The sequence below is a fragment of the Bactrocera dorsalis genome, chromosome 3 (genome assembly GCF_023373825.1).
Source record: "Bactrocera dorsalis isolate Fly_Bdor chromosome 3, ASM2337382v1, whole genome shotgun sequence".
Classification (NCBI taxonomy): domain Eukaryota; kingdom Metazoa; phylum Arthropoda; class Insecta; order Diptera; family Tephritidae; genus Bactrocera; species Bactrocera dorsalis.
Genome location: NC_064305.1, coordinates 46,144,507 through 46,168,324, shown reverse-complemented (window position 1 = coordinate 46,168,324; position 23,818 = coordinate 46,144,507). Strand labels below are relative to the sequence as shown.

Below are 23,818 nucleotides of genomic sequence, written 5' to 3'. Positions count from 1 at the left end.
GCATGGGCAGTTCTTGAACGGCTTCTGGTTGCTCTTCACCCCAAATGCGGCAATTTTGCTTATTTACGTAGCCATTCAACCAGAAATGAGCCTCATCGCTGAACAAAACACGCGCGCGAAACACATTTCGAACCGAACACTGATTTTGGTAATAAAATTCAATGATTTGCAAGCGTTGCTCGTTAGTAAGTCTATTCATGATGAAATGTCAAAGCATACTGAGCATCTTTCTCTTTGACACCATGTCTGAAATCCCACGTGATCTGTCAAATACTAATGCATGAAAATCCTAACCTCAAAAAAATCACCCGTTATTTTGTTTCACTTTTGACAGCGAAAAATGTGTACAAAACACACCTCTCGCACAGATAACATAAAGACATTTTTTATTGTGTTCTCTGTCTCACATACCCAAGAATATGAAGAGTCATAAATATATGTATGCATGCTCCTTATGATCAATTTTTGCTTTCGCAATGTATGCAAATATGTATGCTTTTGCGTTTTGCCGTCGGCATTTCCATATTGGCATGTAAAAATAATTATGATATGAGTATAATTTTGTATGAATGCATGCATAGTAATATTTATAGTCAATTTGGAATTGAATATTTAACAATTTTCTTTGATTTTTGTATAATATGCTATACTAATAAATATTTTTGTATTACATTTCCTACTAAAAGAAATTAAATTTATCACAACAATATATATGTACATATGTACATCATATTATCTTATGTCTCTGCACGTGCTCATATTATTATCAGCTCATATGATTGCATGTATACGCATGTGCGCGTTCAAAAATTCAAATCATGATTTTATCACTTATCAATATATTGTTACAAAAGTAGTATTAAGTTGTATTTGTATTGCTATATGCATCCCTTATTATGAACAATAGTTGTAGGTATATGGAATAGCATTTGTCTTGTTGTAGACATCTGGCGCTGCTGCTGTCTGCTTGTCGAAACAATAGACATCTGGCGCCGCGGCTGTCTGCTTGTCTGCATTTGGCGCCGTATAGCATTATGATCTAGTAATTTCCAGACGCAATATTCTAGAAGGACACGTCGGCATCAGCGAGTAGTGAGTGGCTATATAAGCCGTGGCAGCGCCAACGTAATCAATCAGTGCTAAGAGTAAACTGCTATAGTGTAGACGAGTTGTGAAATAAAGAGTTGTTGAATTAAATTAAACAGTTTTGGTTTTATTTGTCAATCCAGAGATACGAACCTAACAAAGTGAACTAGCAAGCAGTAAAATCGTAACAATTGGTGTCAGAAGTGGGATTGTCAAATAATCCAAATTCAAGATGGTTAAATTCGGAAAATTGAGAATTCAGCATTTGAAAAAGGAACTGGAGGAGCGTAAATTGCCGATAAGCGGGCAAAAGGCGGATCTGCAGGCACGATTACGTGAAGTAATGGAAGCGGATGGAATGAATGTGGACGAGTTCGAATTTGATGGGCCAGAAGCTTCTACAAAGGTAGAAGAAAAAGTATGAACATGCTGTTAGTGGCTATACAGAAAATAGCTGAAAATACAGAAAATGCAGTGCCAACAGGAAATCGTCTGGCACAGCAAATAGCTGAAAATGCAGAAAAGGCAGTGCAAACAGAAAATCGTCTGGCACAGCAAATAGCAGAAAATGCATCACAGTTAAAGTCTTGCCTTACACAACAAATGACTGAAAATAATACGCAGTTAGAAAAGCGTTTGGCACAACAGATTACAGAAAATAATACACAAGTGCAAGAGAAATTTTCAAAATTTGAAGACGAATTAAGCACAATAAAAAATTACGAAGAAAATTTAAGATCAGAATTTCTTCAACTGAGTAATCGTATGCGAGAACTGCAACTGCATGGCCCTGCACCATCAACAAATAATCCAAGATTGAAGGCACCCACATTCGATGGAAGTATTCCATTTCAAATTTTCAAACTTCAGTTTGAAAAGACAGCAATGGCCAATAACTGGAATGCAGCGGACAAAGTGGCGTCCTTGTTTGTATCATTGAAAGGGCCTGCGGCAGAAATCATTCAGACTATTGTGTGAACGGGACAACTATGAGGCATTGATGAGTGCGATAGAAAGACGATATGGTAGTGAGCACCGGAAACAAATATACCAGATCGAACTGCAAAATAGGGGTCAGAAAATGAACGAGTCATTGCAAGAGTTCGCAACTGAAATAGAACGACTGGCTCATTTGGCAAATGCAGATGCACCTGTGGATTACATTGAGAGGGTAAAAATTCAATGTTTCATAAATGGAATTCGTGATGTGGACACCAAACGCGCCACATATGCATTGCCAAAAAGAACGTTTGCTGAAACGGTTTCGCACGCCCTCACAGAGGAAACAGCTTCCCTACTAAGTAAACCAGCACACAAAGTACAAAGGGTTAAAATGGAACAACCGGCGCTGATGGAAGAAATATTGAAGACTCTGAAGACAATTGCTGCATCGCGAGTAAATACAACAGGAAGATGTTTCAACTGTGGAAAAGCGGGTCACTTTGCCCGAAATTGCAATATAAAAGTAAACCCATCAAAACGGAAACAACCAACAGATAACGAGGACGGAGCATCCACATCTCACAAGTCGTTAAACTAAAACGGAACAGTTCAAAGGGGCGTGAGCTGGTTCCCACAACTATTTGCCCGCCATCTCGATATCACAAATAGGTCGCCATGACAACAATCTTACTATCAACGGCATCGTAAATGGACGACTGTCAACGCTTACTTTGGATACTGGTGCCACACATTCAATTATCCGACCGGATGTGGTAAGAGGAACGGTTGAACCATTAGTCGGTTGCAAGCTTCGAACGGCCACCGGGGAGGAAGCAGCTGTCACGGGAAAAGTGTTTTGCGAAGTGGTGATTGGTACCCTGGAAGTTAATCACACCTTCATCGTAGCAGAAATCATGGATGAAATTATAATGGGAGTAGATTTCATGATTGATCACGGGGTTACTTTGGATTTAAACAAGCAAATGCTGTTTTGCCAGAACATGGAGATGCCTATAAACACCGGATATGTGACCAACGTTGAAAGTAAGAGGGTGATTGTTGATGATAATCAGAGTATTCCACCAAAATCTGAGGCGATTGTATGGGCCAAAGTGAATGGAGGAGGTGGGACTGAAGAGTTGTGGATTGTGGAACCAACAAAAATAGATACACCCATATTGGTAGGAAGAACGCTTGTGAAAACTAGAGAAGACGCCACCATTCCGGTCAGAGTAGTGAATGAATTCAACACGCCTATAAGTCTGAAGAAAGGAGCAGTAATTGGACAGTGCCAGAATATAAGTGCAATAGCACGATGCGAACGGTCACAACAGAAGCCTACTATTGAGCCACAGCAGATAAGTCCTACACTCCTAAATAATTTGCTGAACGAACTGCATGAAAAAAAATGAAAAATTAAAAGCAGAAAAACTATTAGAAAAATACGCATCCATATTTGCAAACGAAGGAAACACAGGAAGAACCGGCATTGTCAAACATCGCATAAATACCGGAGACGCTAAACCAATCCGACAAGCTCCGCGTAGGGTTCCATTAGCAAAACGTGAGGATGCTAACAAAATTATTGAAGACATGCACAAAAACGGTGTAATCGAACCTTCAATAAGTCCATGGAGCATACCTATCGTCTTAGTTAAAAAGAAAGATGGTAGCACCCGTTTCTGCGTAGATTATAGGAAGTTGAATGATGTCACAAAGAAAGACAGTTATCCTCTACCAAGAATCGACGATACATTAGACACCTTGTCTGGAGCGAAATGGTTTTCTACATTAGATCTACAAAGTGGATATTGGCAAGTCGAGATCGATGAATGTGACCGTGAAAAGACCGCTTTCAGTATGGGCGACGGGTTGTGGGAATTCTCTGTGATGCCATTTGGGTTATGTAATGCGCCTGCAACGTTCGAGCGACTGATGGAACATGTGTTAAAAGGACTCAACTGGAAGACATGTTTGGTGTATCTTGATGGCATTATCATCATGGGAAAAAGTTTTGATGAACATCTGAAAAATCTAGAGGAAGTCTTTCAGCGAATAGCATCAGCCGGATTACGCTTGAATCCCAAAAAGTGTTCATTATGGAAGAAGCAGGTCACATATCTCGGACATAAAGTTCACACCGAGGAGGGAAAAATAAAAGCAGTTAAAGATTGGCCTCGACCCACCAACATACATGAACTCCGCAGCTTTCTCGGCTTATGCACGTATTACCACCGTTTTGTACCTGGATTTGCGAACGTGGCTAGAAATTTACATGATTTAACAAAGAAGAATCGCCCGTTTGTATGGCAGTTGGAACAAGAAAAAGCGTTTGAGCAGCTTAAAGAATTACTTTGTACGGCGCCGATGTTGGCTTATCCAATACCTGGAAAGAAATTCATTCTGGATACAGATGCGAGCGCTTATGGAATTGGAGGTGTCCTGTCTCAGCTCATCGACGGACAAGAAAGAGTAATTGGGTATTACAGCAGAGTGCTCGGGAAACCAGAGAAAAACTACTGTGTGACGCGAAAAGAACTACTAGCTGTGGTGGAATGTGTAAAACATTTCCACAAGTATTTGTATGGACAACGATTCTTGCTGAGGACTGATCATGCAGCATTAAAATGGTTATTACAGTTTAAGAATCCGGAAGGCCAAATTGCACGATGGATCGAAAGATTACAGAATTACGACTTCGAAACGGAACATCGAAAGGGGATTCACCACAAAAATGCGGATGCATTATCACGTCGCCCTTGTCCACTGGAATGTAAACATTGCTCCAAATCAGAAGGAAAAGAAGGTATAATCGACGTGCGATTACTGAATATAGAACCTCACCGCATCAGAATTAATCAGCTGGAGGACCCTGATCTTGCAAAGCTGGTAATGGCCAAAGAAAATGGGGTACGACCACCAAAGGAACAAATAAGAGTCCAACTGCAAAAGCATATTGGGCCCAATGGAACAGCATAAACCTCGTTAATGGATACCTTCATCGTACCTGGGAAAGCGAAGATGGCAAACAGTCTCGTCTGCTGATCATAGTACCGAAGTCCATGATCCCGAAAGTGTTGAAAGAATATCACAATGGACCTAGTGGAGGGCACCTTCGAATTACAAAAACTATTGAGAAGATTAAACAACGGTTCTACTGGATCGGTTGTCGAGATTCCATAGCAGAATGGATAAGTAATTGCGAAGAGTGCATTGCAGCTAAAGGTCCTAAAGCCAAAAGTCGCGGTAGGCTACAACAGTACAACATGGGATCACCATTTGAACGAGTCGCAATGGATGTTGCAGGTCCGTTCCCAACCAGTACGGCCGGAAACAAATATCTACTGGTTGTCATGGACTATTTCAGTAAATGGCCAGAAGTATATGCCTTACCAAACCAAGAAGCGAAGACAGTAGCCGAAGCGTTTGTAGAAAATTGGATAACAAGGTTCGGAGTGCCCGTCGAATTACACTCAGATCAAGGCAGAAATTTCGAATCTTCCATTTTCCAAGAAGTCTGTACATTATTGGGCATCCACAAGACACGGACAACAGCGTTACACCCACAATCAGATGGAATGGTGGAGAGATTCAACCGAACGCTCGAAGAACATCTGCGGAAAATCGTTGATAAAGACCAAGGGAATTGGGACAAGTGCATCCAGATGTTCCTGCTGGCGTATCGTTCAGCAAAGCACGAGACAACTGGTTACACGCCAGCAAAGATTATTTTCGGATCTGATCTGCGACTCCCTGCTGATCTTAAGTTTGGAACGAATCCTACAGCTGTAAGAAATGATGGAGATTATTGTTCTGCCTTAAAGGAAGGAATGAATGAATTGCATCTAATGGTAAGACAGCATACGCATCTGATGAGCAATAAGATGAAGGACCGGTTCGATCAAGCGGCAAATTCAAAAGGTTTTGAAGAAGGTGATCTGGTCCTGTTGTACAATCCACTTCGAAAGAAAGGCTTGTCCCCGAAACTGCAGACAGCCTGGGAAGGACCTTATATGGTGATGAAACGACTTAATGACGTGGTATACCGCATACAAAGAAATGGAAAAGCACGATGTAAAATGAAAGTAGTACATTTGGAGAGGCTCGCCCCATTTGGTTCAAGAGGATTTGTGCCTAATCGGAACGATTAGTCTTTAGTGGAGGGCAGTGTTACAAAAGTAGTATTAAGTTGTATTTGTATTGCTATATGCATTCCTTATTATGAACAATAGTTGTAGGTATATGGAATAGCATTTGTCTTGTTGTAGACATCTGGCGCCGCGGCTGTCTTCTTGTCGAAACAATAGACAACTGGCGCCGCACTGTCTGCTTGTCGAAACAATAGACAACTGGCGCCGCAGCCGTCTGCTTGAACAATTGCAGAGTCTGGCGCCGCGGCTGTCTGCTTGTCTGCATTTGGCGCCGTATAGCATTATGTTCTGGTAATTTCCAGACGCAATATTCTAGAAGGACACGTCGGCATCAGCGAGAAGTGCGTGGCTATATAAGCCGTGGCAGCGCGAACGTAATCAATCAGTGCTAAGAGTATACTGCTATAGTGTAGACGAGTTGTGAAATAAAGAGTTGTTGAATTAAATTAAACAGTTTTGGTTTTATTTGTCAATCCAGAGATACGAACCTAACAAAGTGAACTAGCAAGCAGTAAAATCGTAACAATATTATATGTGCGCGCATTGATGTGCATGTCCATACATTCATATATACTTATATGTACATATAAGTATTTGTATACACTTCCGAACAAATAATGCACAAGCATACATACATACATATGCGTACACATGTGAATATATCACCAACAAAAAATTGAAGCATTGTTCTACAAAAACAACAATTGTCTAAATAGCAGAAGCATGGCAAGTCAATATGGCAGCCGAATTGGCGAAGCCCAAATGTAGTAAATTTTACAACAAAAACGATTTCATTCATAAACGCAGGCGCATATGCTACAAGCGACCTCGCCGTAACATCTCCCCGAGCATGCTTTTGCCAACAAGTGTCTTTTTGCGACGATGGCAAAAGCTAAAAACCATAAATTGAACAACTTTCTGATGATTCTTCACAGAAAGAAGTGAGAAAAGTGGCAATATAGCTCTTGTCGATTTACAATATTTGTCAATTCTAAAAAAGTATTTTTTCCGTGGCTCGCAAAAATTTGCGTCAATATGTATGCAAGTTCATACTTATGCATACATATTTACGCTAGATCGTAGGCTAAGCTGTTACAGCGGCAAGGGAAGCGGTAACAATCGGCAATCGTTTGTTAGTTTCTTTCGCGTCTCGTCGCGTCAGTGCTTCGACAGATTGATGTGCTGAACCAGAGAACGCGACAGACTGCAAGCGCCATCTGAATCTGAAATTGAAATACACACATTCTTATGGACACAGTTATTTAGACAGCTGCACAACTACATAACTGTGTCCATATGAACGTGTATATTTTAATATTTGACAGATGTCGCTTGCAGTCTGTCCAGCTCAATGTGTTCAGCATTTGACTCTTTGACAAAATGCCCGTTTCGGCCATTGGTTGACCGGGAAAACGGAGATGCGAAACTCTGTTATTACACGCAGCAACTTTTGTTGCGGCAACTCTTGGTTTATAGGCGAGGGGGCGACGAGGAGAGGAGAATCGCGCCGAGTTTCCAGTGTTCAGCAACTCTCTTTATGTTCTTATTCGTAACAGTTCGCTGCGACGTTTTTCGGCATTCGTGTTCTTTCTTTCGTAGAACATAGTTGCATTTGAGTGTATTTTTTTGAAATTAATATTTTGAATATATTTAAAAAATTTAATTTCATCTTTTGGCAAGTAATTTGCAAATATGTATACAGATATACATAATATAATATAAATATTTTAGAAAATGGAGTTTGACGAAAAAATCGAATTAATTAAAGATATTGTGAAATGTATGGAGAAAGCCATGCAAATTGATTCAGACGATAGTGAAAAGAGTGATATATGTGAAAGTGTGTCATATAATCTTTGTTTTAATTTTGAATTATAAATAAAAATGTATTTCTTAATTGACAGAACTGATTAATATATGTGATAGAGTGGCCCAAATACCTATAAGGAAGAAGAAACGACAATGGGTTAAAGTAAAGGGAAAGAGAATGAGAAAAAAACTCGAACAGGGTTGCGCAACACAAGTTGCTCGTGTGAAGGTAATGGGCTACAGCAAAAGAGAATCGCCCGAGAATTAGCAACTTTTGTTGCCGCGTGTAATAATACACAAAGATGCGCGCGACACTTGTTATTATGAATGTATGTATGTGGCTCATATTTGTATTCGTAAACATACAGACAAATGTGCCAAAGAAATAATGCCATAGAAATTCTATTGGTACCAATATGGAAATAATAACGAAATAATGCGAATATGCATATTTCATGGTCATCAATTTTGTTTGAAGAAATGAAGATCATTTTGCACATCTTCACTTTGTAATAGTCGAAATAAATATTAATTTATTTAAAAATTAAAAAAATAAAAATAAAGAGAAATAAAATTAAAATAATTTTTCCCGATTTTGTAAAAAAAAACTAAAATTTTTACCATTTTTCGGAAAAAAATGGTTCATTTGATACAAATTAATCACGCATATGTGACAATGGTTCATATAATACTGTTACAAAAGTAGTATTAAGTTGTATTTGTATTGCTATATGCATCCCTTATTATGAACAATAGCTGTAGGTATATGGAATAGCATTTGTCTTGTTGTCTGCTTGTCGAAACAATAGATATCTGGCGCCGCACTGTCTGCTTGTCTACTTAAACAATTGCTGAGTCTGGCGCCGCGGCTGTCTGCTTGCGTCTGGCACCGTATAGCATTATGTTCTGGTAATTTCCAGACGCAATATTCCAGAAGGACACGTCGGCATCAGCGAGAAGTGCGTGGCTATATAAGCCGTGGCAGCGCCGACGTAATCAATCAGTGCTAAGAGTAAACTGTTATAGTGTAGACGAGTTGTAAAATAAAGAGTTGTTGAATTGAATTAAACAGTTTTTGGTTTTATTCGTCAATCCAGAGATACGAACCTAACAAAGTAAACTAGCAAGCAGTAAAATCGTAACAATACAATAAAGCATGCATATGTCACTCAGAGAATGCTTTTTTACATGTGTGTTCTTTGTATATTTTTTCTCAAAACAGTTCTCTTTATATATTCTCGCATGTATTTGGTCATTTTACATATCGCACTTGTTACGTTAAAGTGTAACAACTCAAAATTTCCAAATTTTAGTTTTTTGCTAGAAAATAATGTGTAGTGGTCATCTCTACTCACTGTAAAAATCGTTCAGTGATTCGTTTAGTCTTTTGTTAAAAAAACCGTTATGACTCTCTCTTTGTTTTCAGAATGACTTCTTTCGACTTAACTAAAGAGTTACATTTTTAGTTGTCTCCAAGTGTTTTATCAAATTGGTTCGTTAGTGTATCAAATAAAGTGTAACATTTTGAATTGTTAAACAGAGACAACTCAAAATAATACCACTATGTAAAGGGTGATTTTTTAAGAGCTTGATAACTTTTTAAAAAAAAAAAACGCATAAAATTTGCAAAATCTCATCGGTTCTTTATTTGAAACGTTAGATTGGTTCATGACATTTACTTTTTGAAGATAATTTCATTTAAATGTTGACCGCGGCTGCGTCTTAGGTGGTCCATTCGGAAAGTCCAATTTTGGGCAACTTTTTCGAGCATTTCGGCCGGAATAGCCCGAATTTCTTCGGAAATGTTGTCTTCCAAAGCTGGAATAGTTGCTGGCTTATTTCTGTAGACTTTAGACTTGACGTAGCCCCACAAAAAATAGTCTAAAGGCGTTAAATCGCATGATCTTGGTGGCCAACTTACGGGTCCATTTCTTGAGATGAATTGTTGTCCGAAGTTTTCCCTCAAAATGGCCATAGAATCGCGAGCTGTGTGGCATGTAGCGCCATCTTGTTGAAACCACATGTCAACCAAGTTCAGTTCTTCCATTTTTGGCAACAAAAAGTTTGTTAGCATCGAACGATAGCGATCGCCATTCACCGTAACGTTGCGTCCAACAGCATCTTTGAAAAAATACGGTCCAATGATTCCACCAGCGTACAAACCACACCAAACAGTGCATTTTTCGGGATGCATGGGCAGTTCTTGAACGGCTTCTGGTTGCTCTTCACCCCAAATGCGGCAATTTTGCTTATTTACGTAGCCATTCAACCAGAAATGAGCCTCATCGCTGAACAAAATAAAGCGCGAAACACATTTCGAACCGAACACTGATTTTGGTAATAAAATTCAATGATTTGCAAGCGTTGCTCGTTAGTAAGTCTATTCATGATGAAATGTCAAAGCATACTGAGCATCTTTCTCTTTGACACCATGTCTGAAATCCCACGTGATCTGTCAAATACTAATGCATGAAAATCCTAACCTCAAAAAAATCACCCGTTATATAAAAAAAATTTCAGGAAAAGAGTAAGAACTCAAAAATTTGTTATTTTCGTGCAAATACTAAACAAATAAAAATGAAACAACGGTTATATTATTTTTAATGATATTTTCGTGCAATTACATTGTTTTTTCTTTGTAATATATAATTAATATTTACGGAAACAGTTTTTCGTATCTACTGAAAATGTTCAAATTTTGAGTTGTTACACTTTAACGTAACAAGTGCGATATATTTCTGCCAGAGAACGGGCTCATTTCTGCTAAATAGCAGCGAGAATGGTGAATTCGCTATCGCAATCTTATAAGTTCTGTTGGCCGTTCAATCGAACATCATACAGAATTCAATTTGTACCTTCTCTATGTTTTATTTTCTCTGGTTGAACTGCGTACATTAATCAATAGCAACCAAAGGTAGAAACAATCGTCGTTCTTCGGGTGGATTGTGTAAATTCGTCCTAATGCATTAGTTGATAAGACACCTGAATGTCAATCTACTGGTTGGCCTTGCTTTCTTCGTAACTATTTCTTCGACGACCAGACCAGCCTTGTTAATTCGTCAGTCGTTGTTCGGTAGTTTTTTACATGTATTTTAATTTTGTAAAATTAACAGACTATCGTTCTACCGAGTAACGAACTATCCATCTGGCAAGCTTGATAATTGTTTCGTTACTCGGTTATATCATATCAGCAGTTCTCCTGTTCCTCTATACATCTATTTAAAGTACTTTCTAGTAATACATTTGATCTGCTCCACATAATTTTCAATTAAAAGACTGACAATTTTTGATTTTGCACTTTGTTTAGGCATTTTTACTCTTTTATAAAATTTAATCAGCTGTTTCGGAATAAAATTTACCATATTACCAAGGTAGAGCAAAAAGTATGTCCACAGTTAAGCCTTTTAACGAAGTATTAACTAATGAATTACCAAATTAACAGACTTCGGTCTGAATACCCCTAATATCAAGGTATTTCCGAATAGAGCAATGTTCTCACAAACGGATCTCTGATGAAAGTTGTGAAAAAACTCGTCAATGTTAATTTTGTTGCTGGCGATGATTCCACTGGCTATACTGTATTCTCTGGGGTAAACTCTCTTTGGCCAATCTCCAAATTAACTGCGAGACGCAAAACAGTCGGAAAACGTTCATGAATTGCAAAAGTAAATATCCAGCAAAGCGCTTTATTGCCATGTTGCTTCCTTTGGTGACGTAATTACAAATGTATTTTATCGATTTCACCAAACTGCAATAATAAACACTGATATGAGTTTTGAATATGAATTAGACAATAATGGTGAATATAGTACGATCCATGTGTTGTCAACTTCGATATTCACTCTTCTAAGTTGAATGCTGAATATTCTGTTATCTGGTGAGCGACGCCGATAGAGTTGATATCCATCATTTCCAGTTTGTGTTTCCGAAAGAAAAGCACGTGGATAGTGTTTCGTGCATTTATTGTCAGACATACAAACCGAAGAAGGATTCTAGTGTCCGCAAGGTTCATGAACCATATTGGTTTCCACCACTTCATATTATTCTGGATCTTTCTCTACATCAAGAATTTCCGGAGAAATGACTTCATCAATTTGATCTGGTGTAACCATCATCGAAAGAAGAATGTGTGCGTGCGGAAAACCTCTATTTTGCCACTCAACAGAGTACATTTAGCATCCAACAGCACCACATCTACGTTGCTTCAAGATAAAGTCAATCAAACATCGTAACTGTTGTTTGAAAAGTCGTGCTGTGACATCGTGACGATCGCTGGCTGATTTACCGCGATCTATAATTCCGCACGTATGTCACCGCATCTTGGGAGTACTTCTTGGCTTGCCTTACCTTGGGCTGCCATACTTTGATGGCAAAAATGGCTTCGTAATAAATTTCAATCTATAATTGACCTCTTTGTGTGAAACACACGTAAAGTTTTCACTGAATATATTTCAATAATTTTTCTTTTGAATAGCCGGAATAAAAAAGCAAGCGGCTGAAATTGAACTATTCAAATAATTTACGAATCAAAATATTGAAAAACAAAACAAACAAAAATTGAAAAAAAAAATGTATGGAAAAAAGTTACTTTTTAGAATTATCCAAATTTCCGACTTTTCATGAAAAGTATAAGATATTTTTATTTCTAAACCTTCCTTGATCCACAACGAACAACATCTGAAAATTTCATCAATATTGGTTCAGCCGTTCTCTTAGCGCTATTAACGAACAAACATTCATTCGTTTGTATGAGAAAAAGAAAAGGGTTGTTTTTAGTGATTTTCCGGCAATTTTTTGAATGTTTCTCTCCGTAAAAACCATCCTTGAACCTCAATGAACATTTTAAAAAAAGAATGATCAAATTTGGTTCAGTCGTATGAAAGTTGTGAGCGTACATACAGTTTGGTCAACTTTTATATGGGAAAATGGAATTGTCGTCTTATTCTATCTTACTCGCAATTTTTCCTTATTTGCTCACCGTTTAGACCTACCCTGGACTACGACAAACATTTAAAAAGCAAAATCAGCTCAATCGGCCCAGCCGTTCTCGAGTTTTAAACAGACTAACGAACAATTCATTTTTATTTATATAGATAATACACTCAATAAATAAACATAAACAAAATCATTTTGTATTCGTTATGAATATATTTATTTATAAAAAAAAATCGGACTGATTAGTTAATTCCAACATTAAAAGAAAAATCGCACTGAGACGATCTCTTAAGGGGGTATTCTAGTCTAGAAATCAAATTTTGGGCAGTTTTTTTTTAATTTTATTTAAAAAGAAACCAAAAAATATTTTTACTATCCATCTTTTTATGGTGTTTTTATTGATATCTTAAGAATACAGAAAAAAAAATTAATAAAAATATATTAAAAATTGCAATAATTAGAGGGGGAGAGACAGATGTAAAAAAAAGGGCGCATCCTGGTGACATTGATCGTGACTCTCCTGGTGGTCTGAAAAAAATCAAAAGAAATTCTTAATCACTAATGATGCTGGAATTTTCTTGAAAAATGGCGACTGCCTGAAAAAAAAAATCGCCTTTTTTTTGAAATTCCTGAGTTTTTTTTTTAATATTAAAAACAAAAATTTTTACACGATGCTGGTATGAACGATAAAGAATTTTATAAAGAAGGTTCACACAAAATTTCAAGTAAATCGGTTGTATAGAACTTGAGATAATGCCGGTACCGTGTGGAAAAAAGTAGATTCGAGAAAAACGGGTTTAAAAAAAGTGAGTCTACCTACCTACCGGGCTGGGTACTGCGTCACTAAAGTAACTGTAGCTCGTAAAATAATTTCAATTTTTAAAAATCCTTTGGAGGTAATGTTCTTAAGGGTCTAAACTTTAAATATATGAAAAAAATCGAATTTTTCAAAATTCTAGAGTAGAATACCCCCTTAAGTATTTTAACACAAAATTTTTTTGTTGTTGCCGAACAACTGCATCGTTGTTACTGCGAGCCTCTGTATGTGTATTCTTAAAATAGTGCAATTCCAGAAACAAAAGTTCACATAGGACTTTTAATAGCATGGAATATTTTCCAACCGTGGGGTTTTTTTGATGTTCTCAAGCCCTAATGCCTATAATACTAATATATTATTGTTTTGTTTGTAACGGGTGATTTTTTTGAGGTTAGGATTTTCATGCATTAGTATTTGACAGATCACGTGGGATTTCAGACATGGTGTCAAAGAGAAAGATGCTCAGTATGCTTTGACATTTCATCATGAATAGACTTACATTGAATTTTATTACCAAAATCAGTGTTCGGTTCGAAATGTGTTTCGCGCTTTACGTCCGACAAATTTTGTTCAGCGATGAGGCTCATTTCTGGTTGAATGGCTACGTAAATAAGCAAAATTGCCGCATTTGGGGTGAAGAGCAACCAGAAGCCGTTCAAGAACTGCCCATGCATCCCGAAAAATGCACTGTTTGGTGTGGTTTGTACGCTGGTGGAATCATTGGACCGTATTTTTTCAAAGATGCTGTTGGACGCAACGTTACGGTGAATGGCGATCGCTATCGTTCGATGCTAACAAACTTTTTGTTGCCAAAAATGGAAGAACTGAACTTGGTTGACATGTGGTTTCAACAAGATGGCGCTACATGCCACACAGCTCGCGATTCTATGGCCATTTTGAGGGAAAACTTCGGACAACAATTCATCTCAAGAAATGGACCCGTAAGTTGGCCACCAAGATCATGCGATTTAACGCCTTTAGACTATTTTTTGTGGGGCTACGTCAAGTCTAAAGTCTACAGAAATAAGCCAGCAACTATTCCAGCTTTGGAAGACAACATTTCCGAAGAAATTCGGGCTATTCCGGCCGAAATGCTCGAAAAAGTTGCCCAAAATTGGACTTTCCGAATGGACCACCTAAGACGCAGCCGCGGTCAACATTTAAATGAAATTATCTTCAAAAAGTAAATGTCATGAACCAATCTAACGCAATTTTATGCGTTTTTTTTTTTTTAAAGTTATCAAGCTCTTAAAAAATCACCCTTTACAAGCATATATAATTACAATACAGTATAGTTGTTTTTATTAAAATATATAAATTGAGGAAAATACACACATATAATGTCAAAAATTTCAAACACGCTTATTGTGATAGCGCAGACACGGAATTTTTGTTCTCTGGAAAACGTGTTAGGTATCTTTGAAGCCGTAAGAATTTAATCGAAATTAAACGCTTGTCGAACCACCAGCCATTTATTTCGTTATGAACCACTCCTGCATCAAATTCACTGCAACAACGAACATAAACACAGCAACTTTTTTTATCAATTTGAATTTCTTGGATACAACATCTGCTTCCAACTTTCTCTATTATAGCAGATTCTATTATTTGTTTTAAATTATAGATATCTGATTCTGTCGAATCAAACATATGACGAATTTTCAAGCATGATGTGGGAGGTTTACTTATTTTATTTGCATAACCAAAAGCCGGACTTTGCCATTTCTTAAGTAAACCATTTGTTGCTTTAGAGTTTGCATTGCTTAACCATGTCATAGTGCGGTATTCTGTGCCATCACACAGTTTCTGTCCGAATTGTATTCTACTATCGTTTATTTCGAGAACTTTCAATGCTTCTTTCCAATAATTCAAATAAGCGTTACGCTTATTTAAAGGTATTAACTTATCACGGAGATGATTTATAATAACTTCCCGTTCTTCTGGGACTTCACTTAATGATGCTCTATAAATTAGTTCATTTACAATATCTGTCGTAAACTGTTCAATAACAGTTGAGCGATTTAATCTCCACGCCTTTATGTTACGATAGAGTATATATAAAGAAACCGAAATTGTAACTATTATGGAACCAATGCCAATAATTACAAAGAAACTCTTAACTTTGGAGTAAAATCTACAAAATGACGAGAGATTTTCATTAGTTAATGAAAAACTTGTATTTTGTTCCTCATTTATTACAACTTTCCATTGAGGGTTTTCCTCTATAAGAACTTTTGCATAGGATAATTTCTGTTTCCACCCCTGCATTCCATTAGAGTATTCTATTTTATCCATAGAATTAATAATATCTGTTTCGACGACAACAACTTTTTTATTGTTACAATGGAATTTTTTCGACCGATTTTGCAGATTCTCCAGAATATTTTGAAGTAATTTAATTGTACCATCAATGTAGACAGCTGGGATGCAGTTCGCTTTATATTTTGTCTCCTCACAAATTATTACCTTAGTTCGAAGGTTATCTACATCCAAATTGTTTGGACTTTTCAATATATAAATTAACGCCAACACAATAAAAAACATTGCGAAAAAACTAACCAATAAATATGGCCTAAAGCTTTGGTTCAGGCGGGATTGCGTTCCAACATAGGATATAAAATCGTAAAATGTACGTTTTGATTTAGTTAAGCTCTTATTTGATCCTTTCGACAATGATAAGAATACGTGTTGATGACTTTCACATACTTTCGGTTTTCTAAAAGTTTTGTCACGAAAACTTAGCAATCTGCTTACTACTCCTTCATGACTTTGATGTTCCGAAAGCGTATTTACAACCTGTTCTGGCGAAGTGTGAATTGAGTAATTTGTTGGAAAATTATGTTCAATGTTATTGCCTACATTCGTATGCATATGGTTACAATTATTTGATGACGGATCGTTTTGGTACAAGGAGTACGCTGAACCGGTCATAGGACGAGTTCTTATACTCATTTTCCGATTAGCAGAAAATGAATTTGATGATACTTGGTTATATATGCTTCTACGTTTCGTTGGTGACAGACCATTAAACTTTATATTGTGCAGTGTATCCTTCATTTCATTTTGTTTAGATTTAAGTAATTTTTTCGTTAAAATACCACGTGTAGTCTCTGTTACTGCTACTTTAGGAAATCCCAAAGCACTTAGTTTCTCCTGGAGTTCAGCATCGGATAATTGCTCAACATCTGTTATCATTTTAAAAGTGTATTATGTGAATTTCTTATTTATAACTAGTTTTTTTTTTTCTTTGACAATATGTTTAACATTTCATTAAGTCATTTTCCTGTTTTTTCTCAAATTTTTAGTATTATTCTACTGTTATATGTAATTCTAATATGTAAAATCGACACTGTTTATTCTAATTCGTACAATCCTGATACCAAAATATATAGAAACCGATACAATTTACAATCGGAATGCTACATACTCCTGCGTTCCGAATATCAACTTTTTATTTCATAAGATTTGGCTCATATTAAGAGTCTTTTGGTTCCCCAACACCTTGAATCCATTGCTGGAAAAATAGTAAATTACAGCTTACAGCCCTAATCTTATGTGCTGAACACAATGACCGCGACAGACTGCAGCAGCACGATAGTGAACTGAAAATTTGCGTTGTGAATCCTACTACATGAACATTTGTGAGAAGGCAGCAACATAACAATGGCCGGTATGTACACAAGACAACACAGCTCTCCATTTTGAATGTACACAATTTCGTTGTGGCCATACTAATACCTTTCACTTCAATGAAATTTTAATATTTTGTTCAAAGTGAAATTTTTTATGCAAAAAATGAATAAATAGGTAACTATTTTTGTTTTAAATTATCAATTGTTATTACAAATATATAGAGCTATTTTATGCTTTTATGTCTAAAATAACGTCAAGTTTGTTAGAGCTGTGAATAATTTTACATTTTACATATTAGTGGCATGGCCTTCAACTCTACTGTCGCCCTGCTGTCGTTGGCAAATATAAGAATATATTGAAGTTAGCGAGAGCGACAATTGTCGGCCTGCAGTTGTGTAGTCGTACAGCTGTCAAAATAACTGTGTCTATAAGAACGTGTGTATTTTAATATTTGACAGATGTCGTTTGCAGTCTGTCGCGGCCATTGTGTTCATCACATTATGCCTTCACAAAAATCACCACCCTCGCTATTACGAGGTTTTCCGTATATGGTTTTGATTTCAAAAGCTCTAATTGTCACAATTAAAAATTTGCGATGTGTGAAAGTAAACCTCACAATACGAAATCGGTAGCATGTGTTTATATAATTTCAATATTTAAAAAAAATTGTAATTATTTTATTGAAATAGAATGGAGGAGCTATTCTTTCAAAGGTGTTACCTATTATAAATATAAGTATTTGTCTATTACAATAAATGTGTAACTTACGATGTTTGTACCTTTTACTTCCTCCTGAGTTTGAATAAAAAGACATTTACATACATATTTATGTTTAAATAGTTCAGACAAAATTTTATTTTTAAATATGTATTATATTAAATACATACATAAACGTGATGATAAAAAGATATTTGTGTTGAAAAAAACGTGCGTGAAGTCCCTAAGCGCGGAAGAAGTTATACTTCTTAGTGATATTCCAAGAAATGCATATCATTTTGTATGAAAGAAAACTAGCGAGAGGGAAAGGATAAAAATATGGTCGAATGACCAACACTTTCTTAAATTCACATTTTATAAATTTATTATGCACATTTTATAAAGCAAAGTCAAATTCAATTATCATTTTTGGGTTCTGACGGATTGATATATATAATATTTACAATTGGATTATGATAACTAAAATACGATATGAAATGTCTTACATCTATTTTATCTATATTTCTCGCGAATACCGCATCAATAGTCGTACCTCCTTTTGTCGTAGGATCATTTCTTCCATTGATCATTTCTATTGAAAATTTCTCTCTGAGGAATGGCAGTAATGGTTCAGCTGCTGGCAATGATAAATTTACATTGAAATCGCCCGCAAGGAGTACCGGTTGTTCGCTATACTCTACTGGTTCTCCGATAATACGAGTATCCGCAAAAGCTTGCGAACCTGCAGTTGACAACGGTAATAAAGCTTTACCGATGAACAATTTTATATCTCTCATAGATGAATTTGGTGACATATAAATGGCAATTAAATTCAATTTTTTACTATAATGATTATTGCTAGGGTTCATTTTGCATTCTATCGCACACATATCGCCAATTCTTGTTGATGTTGATATCGTCACATCAGCATCACTCGCGTACGGAGCCTTTATATCTAAATGAGGAGTGAGAATATGACATTTGTCTTGCTCAATGTGATAAATTTCTTTTTTCATTTCGTTGAAATCTTACAACGAAATCAAAATTTTGTACGGGTACAGGAGGCTCGTTGTCGTTCATAAATGTTTCTGATAACCTCAAGATGTTTTGACTGTTTAAACACTCTATCTGAGAAATCATCAACATGAGCACGAAGACTTTGACAATTGAATGATATTATTGATAAACATTTTCTTGTGCTAAGAAACTCGAATAATTCTTTTTCCAAGGTAATAATTGGATTTTTAGGTAATTTTATCATTTCATCTCGCAAAGCGCGACATGACCTGTCATTGTTTCCAATGCCATGATAAAATTTTTTCTGTTTGTTCACTGGGATAATGTAAACTCCTTTAATGGCAACAGCTCTTGACAGTGCGACAAAAACTAACTGTTGAGATTGACCTTTTCATAATAGTAAACAATTTAATTGAAAGTTCCTCCTTGTGAATTATCAACCCAGAAGACTGACTACAGAAATGATCCTGTGAAGTATAGTCTTAACTTTTCAACGGCCAACGCAGAGTATTTGAACCAAAAGTCACATGAAGAATTCGCGGAAATGAAACAGAAACGAAAGAAAAAAAGTCATACAAAATAGTTGAGAATTCACAGAAATGAAACAGAAACGAAAGAAAAATAATACGCAAGCATACAAACATACATATGCGTATTGTACTCATTATATATATACGAGTATACTGTACTTATTGACTGCATTATTATTTGTATAAAACCTTGAAATTTATTCATTAAAATCACTACTCAGAAGTCGTTTTATCTGTTGTAACCCATCGATCTTCGAAGAAACATCATTTCTATTATGCCACAAGACAAAATTTGAAATGATGTCCATAAACCTCACGCTGTCGGATAAAACGCTATACCTCATCGCGGGTCGATTTGCAAAGAAAGGAAATGAAGAATGACTACAGAAATGATCCTGCGAAGTATAGTCTTAACTTTTCAACGGCCAACGCAAAGTATTTCAACCAAAAGTCACACAAAATAGTTGAGAATTCACAAAAATGAAACACAATACACATGTGAATATGTCACCAACCAAAAATTGAAACATTGTTCTATAAAAACAACAATAGCATAAGCATGGCAACATTGGGTTGCTAGTAGAAAATCCGAGCTGTGCCGAAAGAAACTAACAAACGGACGCCGATTGTCACCGCTTCCCTTGCTACACGAACATCTTCGCAGACAAGGTTGCGCAATATGCATTTAACGCAACATTTTCCGAACTCGTATAAGAATTATAACTTCAATATAACTCTGTTATGCTGCAGCTGCTCCTGAGTTGTTCTTTCACATTTTGAAATCCTTAAAATAAATGAAATGATTATACATATAAAGTCAAAAAAGGAGTAGTAGGCCAACTTAAGTGAATTCTTCGAAATTTTCGGGTCCAACCTTTTAACTGTTGGAGCGAAATTTTATTTTAAGTTTTTCGAATATGAGTGCTTATTCATTTTATCATCAATAAAAACAATATTTCCCACACCTGATGCTGCAATGCACCCCTAAACCAATAAGTTCCCGCCGCCATGTTTCACAGTCTAAATTTTATTTTTATCTGCAGCTCTTTGTTTCGTTTCCGCCAAATTTTTGCGCACCACCGGAACCAAACATATTAAATTTTGGTTCGTTACTAAATACTACCTTGTTCCAGAAAGATTCTGGCTGATCAACTTTAAGTTTGGGGAACTTCAACCTGTTTTTTTTATTCTTACCCGAAATGATGGCTTACGTCGTGGAACTCGCCCCTAATAATCAGCTTTGTGTAAAGTTTTCCGTACAGTTTGGGGATCAAAGTTTTTTCAATGGTTTTTTTGCTGAGTCAGTGCAGATATTTCAGCTCGTTCCTGACGTGGTGTGAATTTCTTGGGCGTCCAGATCTGTTCTCATGCTCTAAATTTCTGGTTTTGATCTAGTGTTTAATAATAATTCGCACACTCGAATAAGGTCTCTGCACTATATTACCAATTTCACGATAAGATATCGAAATTTCTGTACGACCGGCCATTTTGCTCACTCTATAACTCGTTTTTGCACTGAGTTGTTCAAATTTTCTCACAAATTAGTTGTGAAGTTTTCTCAGATAGGGCTGTTAGTTCATTTGTGAGGTTTATTTTCTGAGGTTATTATTGCTGAAACCTCAGAAGAAAAAAGCAAAAAACACTCACCACATACAGTGAAAAGCACTTTCCTGTGAACCAGCTATTTTACAAAAACTAACAAGACCAAATAAAAAAATGAACAACCAAGAAAAGTGAGTATTTCTGCAAATCAATTAAATTATATTAAATAATTTCATTTTTTAGGTTTTCAAAATGTGAAAGTGCATAGATTTGGCTGACTTAGCAATACGTAAGGTTACAGCCAAAAATATTTTGTATTTAATTATTAATATTTTTTTGTTTGTGTAACAAAGAAACAAGCAAATAAAACAATCTAATTGAGTGACACCAACAAAGGCAACAAGTGAAATAAGCGACGGCAAGAAAGGCAAAGCAGCAAAGGGAAAACAGCGCAGTAGCTATCCCCGAAGGCCAACAACAAACAGAAGGGTGGTGAATTTGCAATAGTTCGAAAATTGCTCCATAAACCAAAGTGAAAGTAAAGTAGTTGATATAGATCAAATAAGTGCTTGGGAATTTTTATTTGTATTTTGATTTAAATAACGTAACTAGACAAGATGGAGGATGCAGTCATGTGAAGGAGTTCACGCAAGTGAGGAAAGTTCTCTGATCGCCATTCACTTGGGAGTGCCCAGAAACGACTCTTATACATAAGTATGACTCAAGCAGCTCACAACTTCCGGTCTTTGACCAAGTATCCTCTGGGTAGCCTAAGAACATTCGTTTGAAGGCGAGCCCAAGTGAGTTTTTGAAGACGACCATGGCAAACGAAATAAGGACTACGAATTGAGGGCATGCCCCTGGAATGTCCGGTCCCTTAATTGGGAAGGTGCCCAGCTGGCTGATGTCCTCGTGAAAATAAAGGCTGACATCACCGCCGTCCAAGCAATGTGATGGACGGGACAAGGACAGAGACGAGTTTACTACAGTGGTCATATAAAGGAGCGCAAGTTTGGTGTTGGATTCGTGGTGGGAGAGAGACTCCGTCGCCGAGTACTATCATTCACTCCGGTGAATGAACGTCTATCCACAATACGCATCAAAGCGAGGTTCTTCAACATATCGTTGATTTGCGCCCACGCCTCAACGGAAGAGAAGGCGTTGGAGCGCACCTGTAATAGCTGCCCCCGCCACGATGTCAAAATCGTGCTTGGCGACTTTAACGCCAGGGTGGGCTAAGAAGGTATCTTTGGCACTACGGTCGGTAAATTCAGCCTTCACGATGAAACATCCCCAAATGGGTTGAGGCTGATCAACATCAAGCTACCTGGCTGACTCCGGATCGAAAAGCCACCAATCAGATCGATCATGTTGTGATAGACGGAAGACACGTCTCCAGTGTTTTAGACGTGCGTGCGCTCCGAGGTCCTAACATCGACTCGGACCACTATCTTGTTGCAGCAAAAATTCGCACACGTCTTTGTGCAGCAAAAAACACGCGTCAACAAACACAAGGAAGGTTCGACGTCGAGAAGTTGCAATCACAACAGACAGCCGAACGATTTTCAACTCGGCTTGCACTCCTGCTCTCTGAGAGCACTCGTCCACAACTCGGTATAAGGAAACTGTGCGACGGCATTTCAAACTCCATACGTACAGCTGCAACCGAAACCATTGGTTTTCGGAAAGTGCTGGTGCGACGAGGAGTGCCGTGTCGCAGCGCAGAAAAAACAGACTGCCTACTTCGCAACGTTACGATTGACCACTACACGTGCGGGATGAGATAGATACCGAGAGTCGAAGAGGAAAGCGAGACGTATTTGCAGATAGAAAAATAAAGAGGCCAAAATGCGTGAGTACGAAGAGCTTGATAAGCTAGGGGTGATGCTCGAAAATTCTACGGAAAAATTCCGCGGCTTACAGAAGGTTTCAAAACCGGAGCATACGGCGGCGTAGAACTGATAAGGAGCATGCATCAGCTTCTTTGGAGAATATGGTCGGACGAAAGCATGCCCACCGATTGGAATTGAAGTGTGCTATGCCTAATCCACAAAAAGGGAGACCCCACAATCCTCGCCAACTACCGTGGGATAAGCCTCCTCAACATCGCGTATATGGTTCTATCGAGCGTATTGTGTGGAAGATTAAAGCCCACCGTCAAAAAACGGATTGGACCTTATCAGTATGGCTTAAGATTTGGCAAATCAACAACCGAGCAGATATTCACCATGCGCCAAATTTTGGAAAAGACCCGTGAAAGGAGAATCGACACAGACCACCTCTTCGTCGATTGCAAAGCTGCTTTCGACATCACGAAAAGGAGCTGCTTTTACGCCGCGATCTCTGAATTTGGTATCCCCGCAAAAATATTACAGCTGTGTAAACTGACGTTGAGCAACACCAAAAGCTCCGCCAGGATCGGGAAGGACCTCTCCGAGCCGTTCGATACCAAACGAAATTTCAGATAAGGCGACTCCCTATCGTGCAACTTCTTCAACCTGCTGCTGGAGAAAATAATTCGAGCAGGTACAATCTTTTATAAGAATGTACAGCGGCTGGCGTATGCCGATGATACTGATATAATTGGCCTCAACACTAGTTTTGCTCCAGACTTGACAAGGAAGCAAAGCAAATGGCAGTGAACGAGGGCAAGACGAAAT

The 23,818-nt window shown here is 37.4% G+C and overlaps 1 protein-coding gene and 2 pseudogenes across 1 annotated transcript; all 3 read right to left on the bottom strand.

The window, feature by feature from the left end:
• Positions 1-13,287: 13,287 nt before the first annotated feature.
• LOC105224142 (inner nuclear membrane protein Man1) lies at positions 13,288-17,204 on the bottom strand. The gene is made up of 2 exons (XM_049451278.1): positions 15,076-17,204; positions 13,288-13,451 (listed from the first exon to the last, which is right to left on the bottom strand). The coding sequence occupies exon 1, from the start codon at positions 16,933-16,935 to the stop codon at positions 15,103-15,105; it is 1,833 nt and encodes a 610-aa protein (XP_049307235.1). The 5' UTR covers positions 16,936-17,204; the 3' UTR covers positions 13,288-13,451; positions 15,076-15,102.
• Positions 17,205-19,458: 2,254 nt separating this feature from the next.
• LOC125777949 (small nucleolar RNA U3) lies at positions 19,459-19,570 on the bottom strand (annotated as a pseudogene).
• Positions 19,571-19,828: 258 nt separating this feature from the next.
• Positions 19,829-20,028, bottom strand: LOC125777968 (small nucleolar RNA U3; annotated as a pseudogene).
• Positions 20,029-23,818: the final 3,790 nt, after the last annotated feature.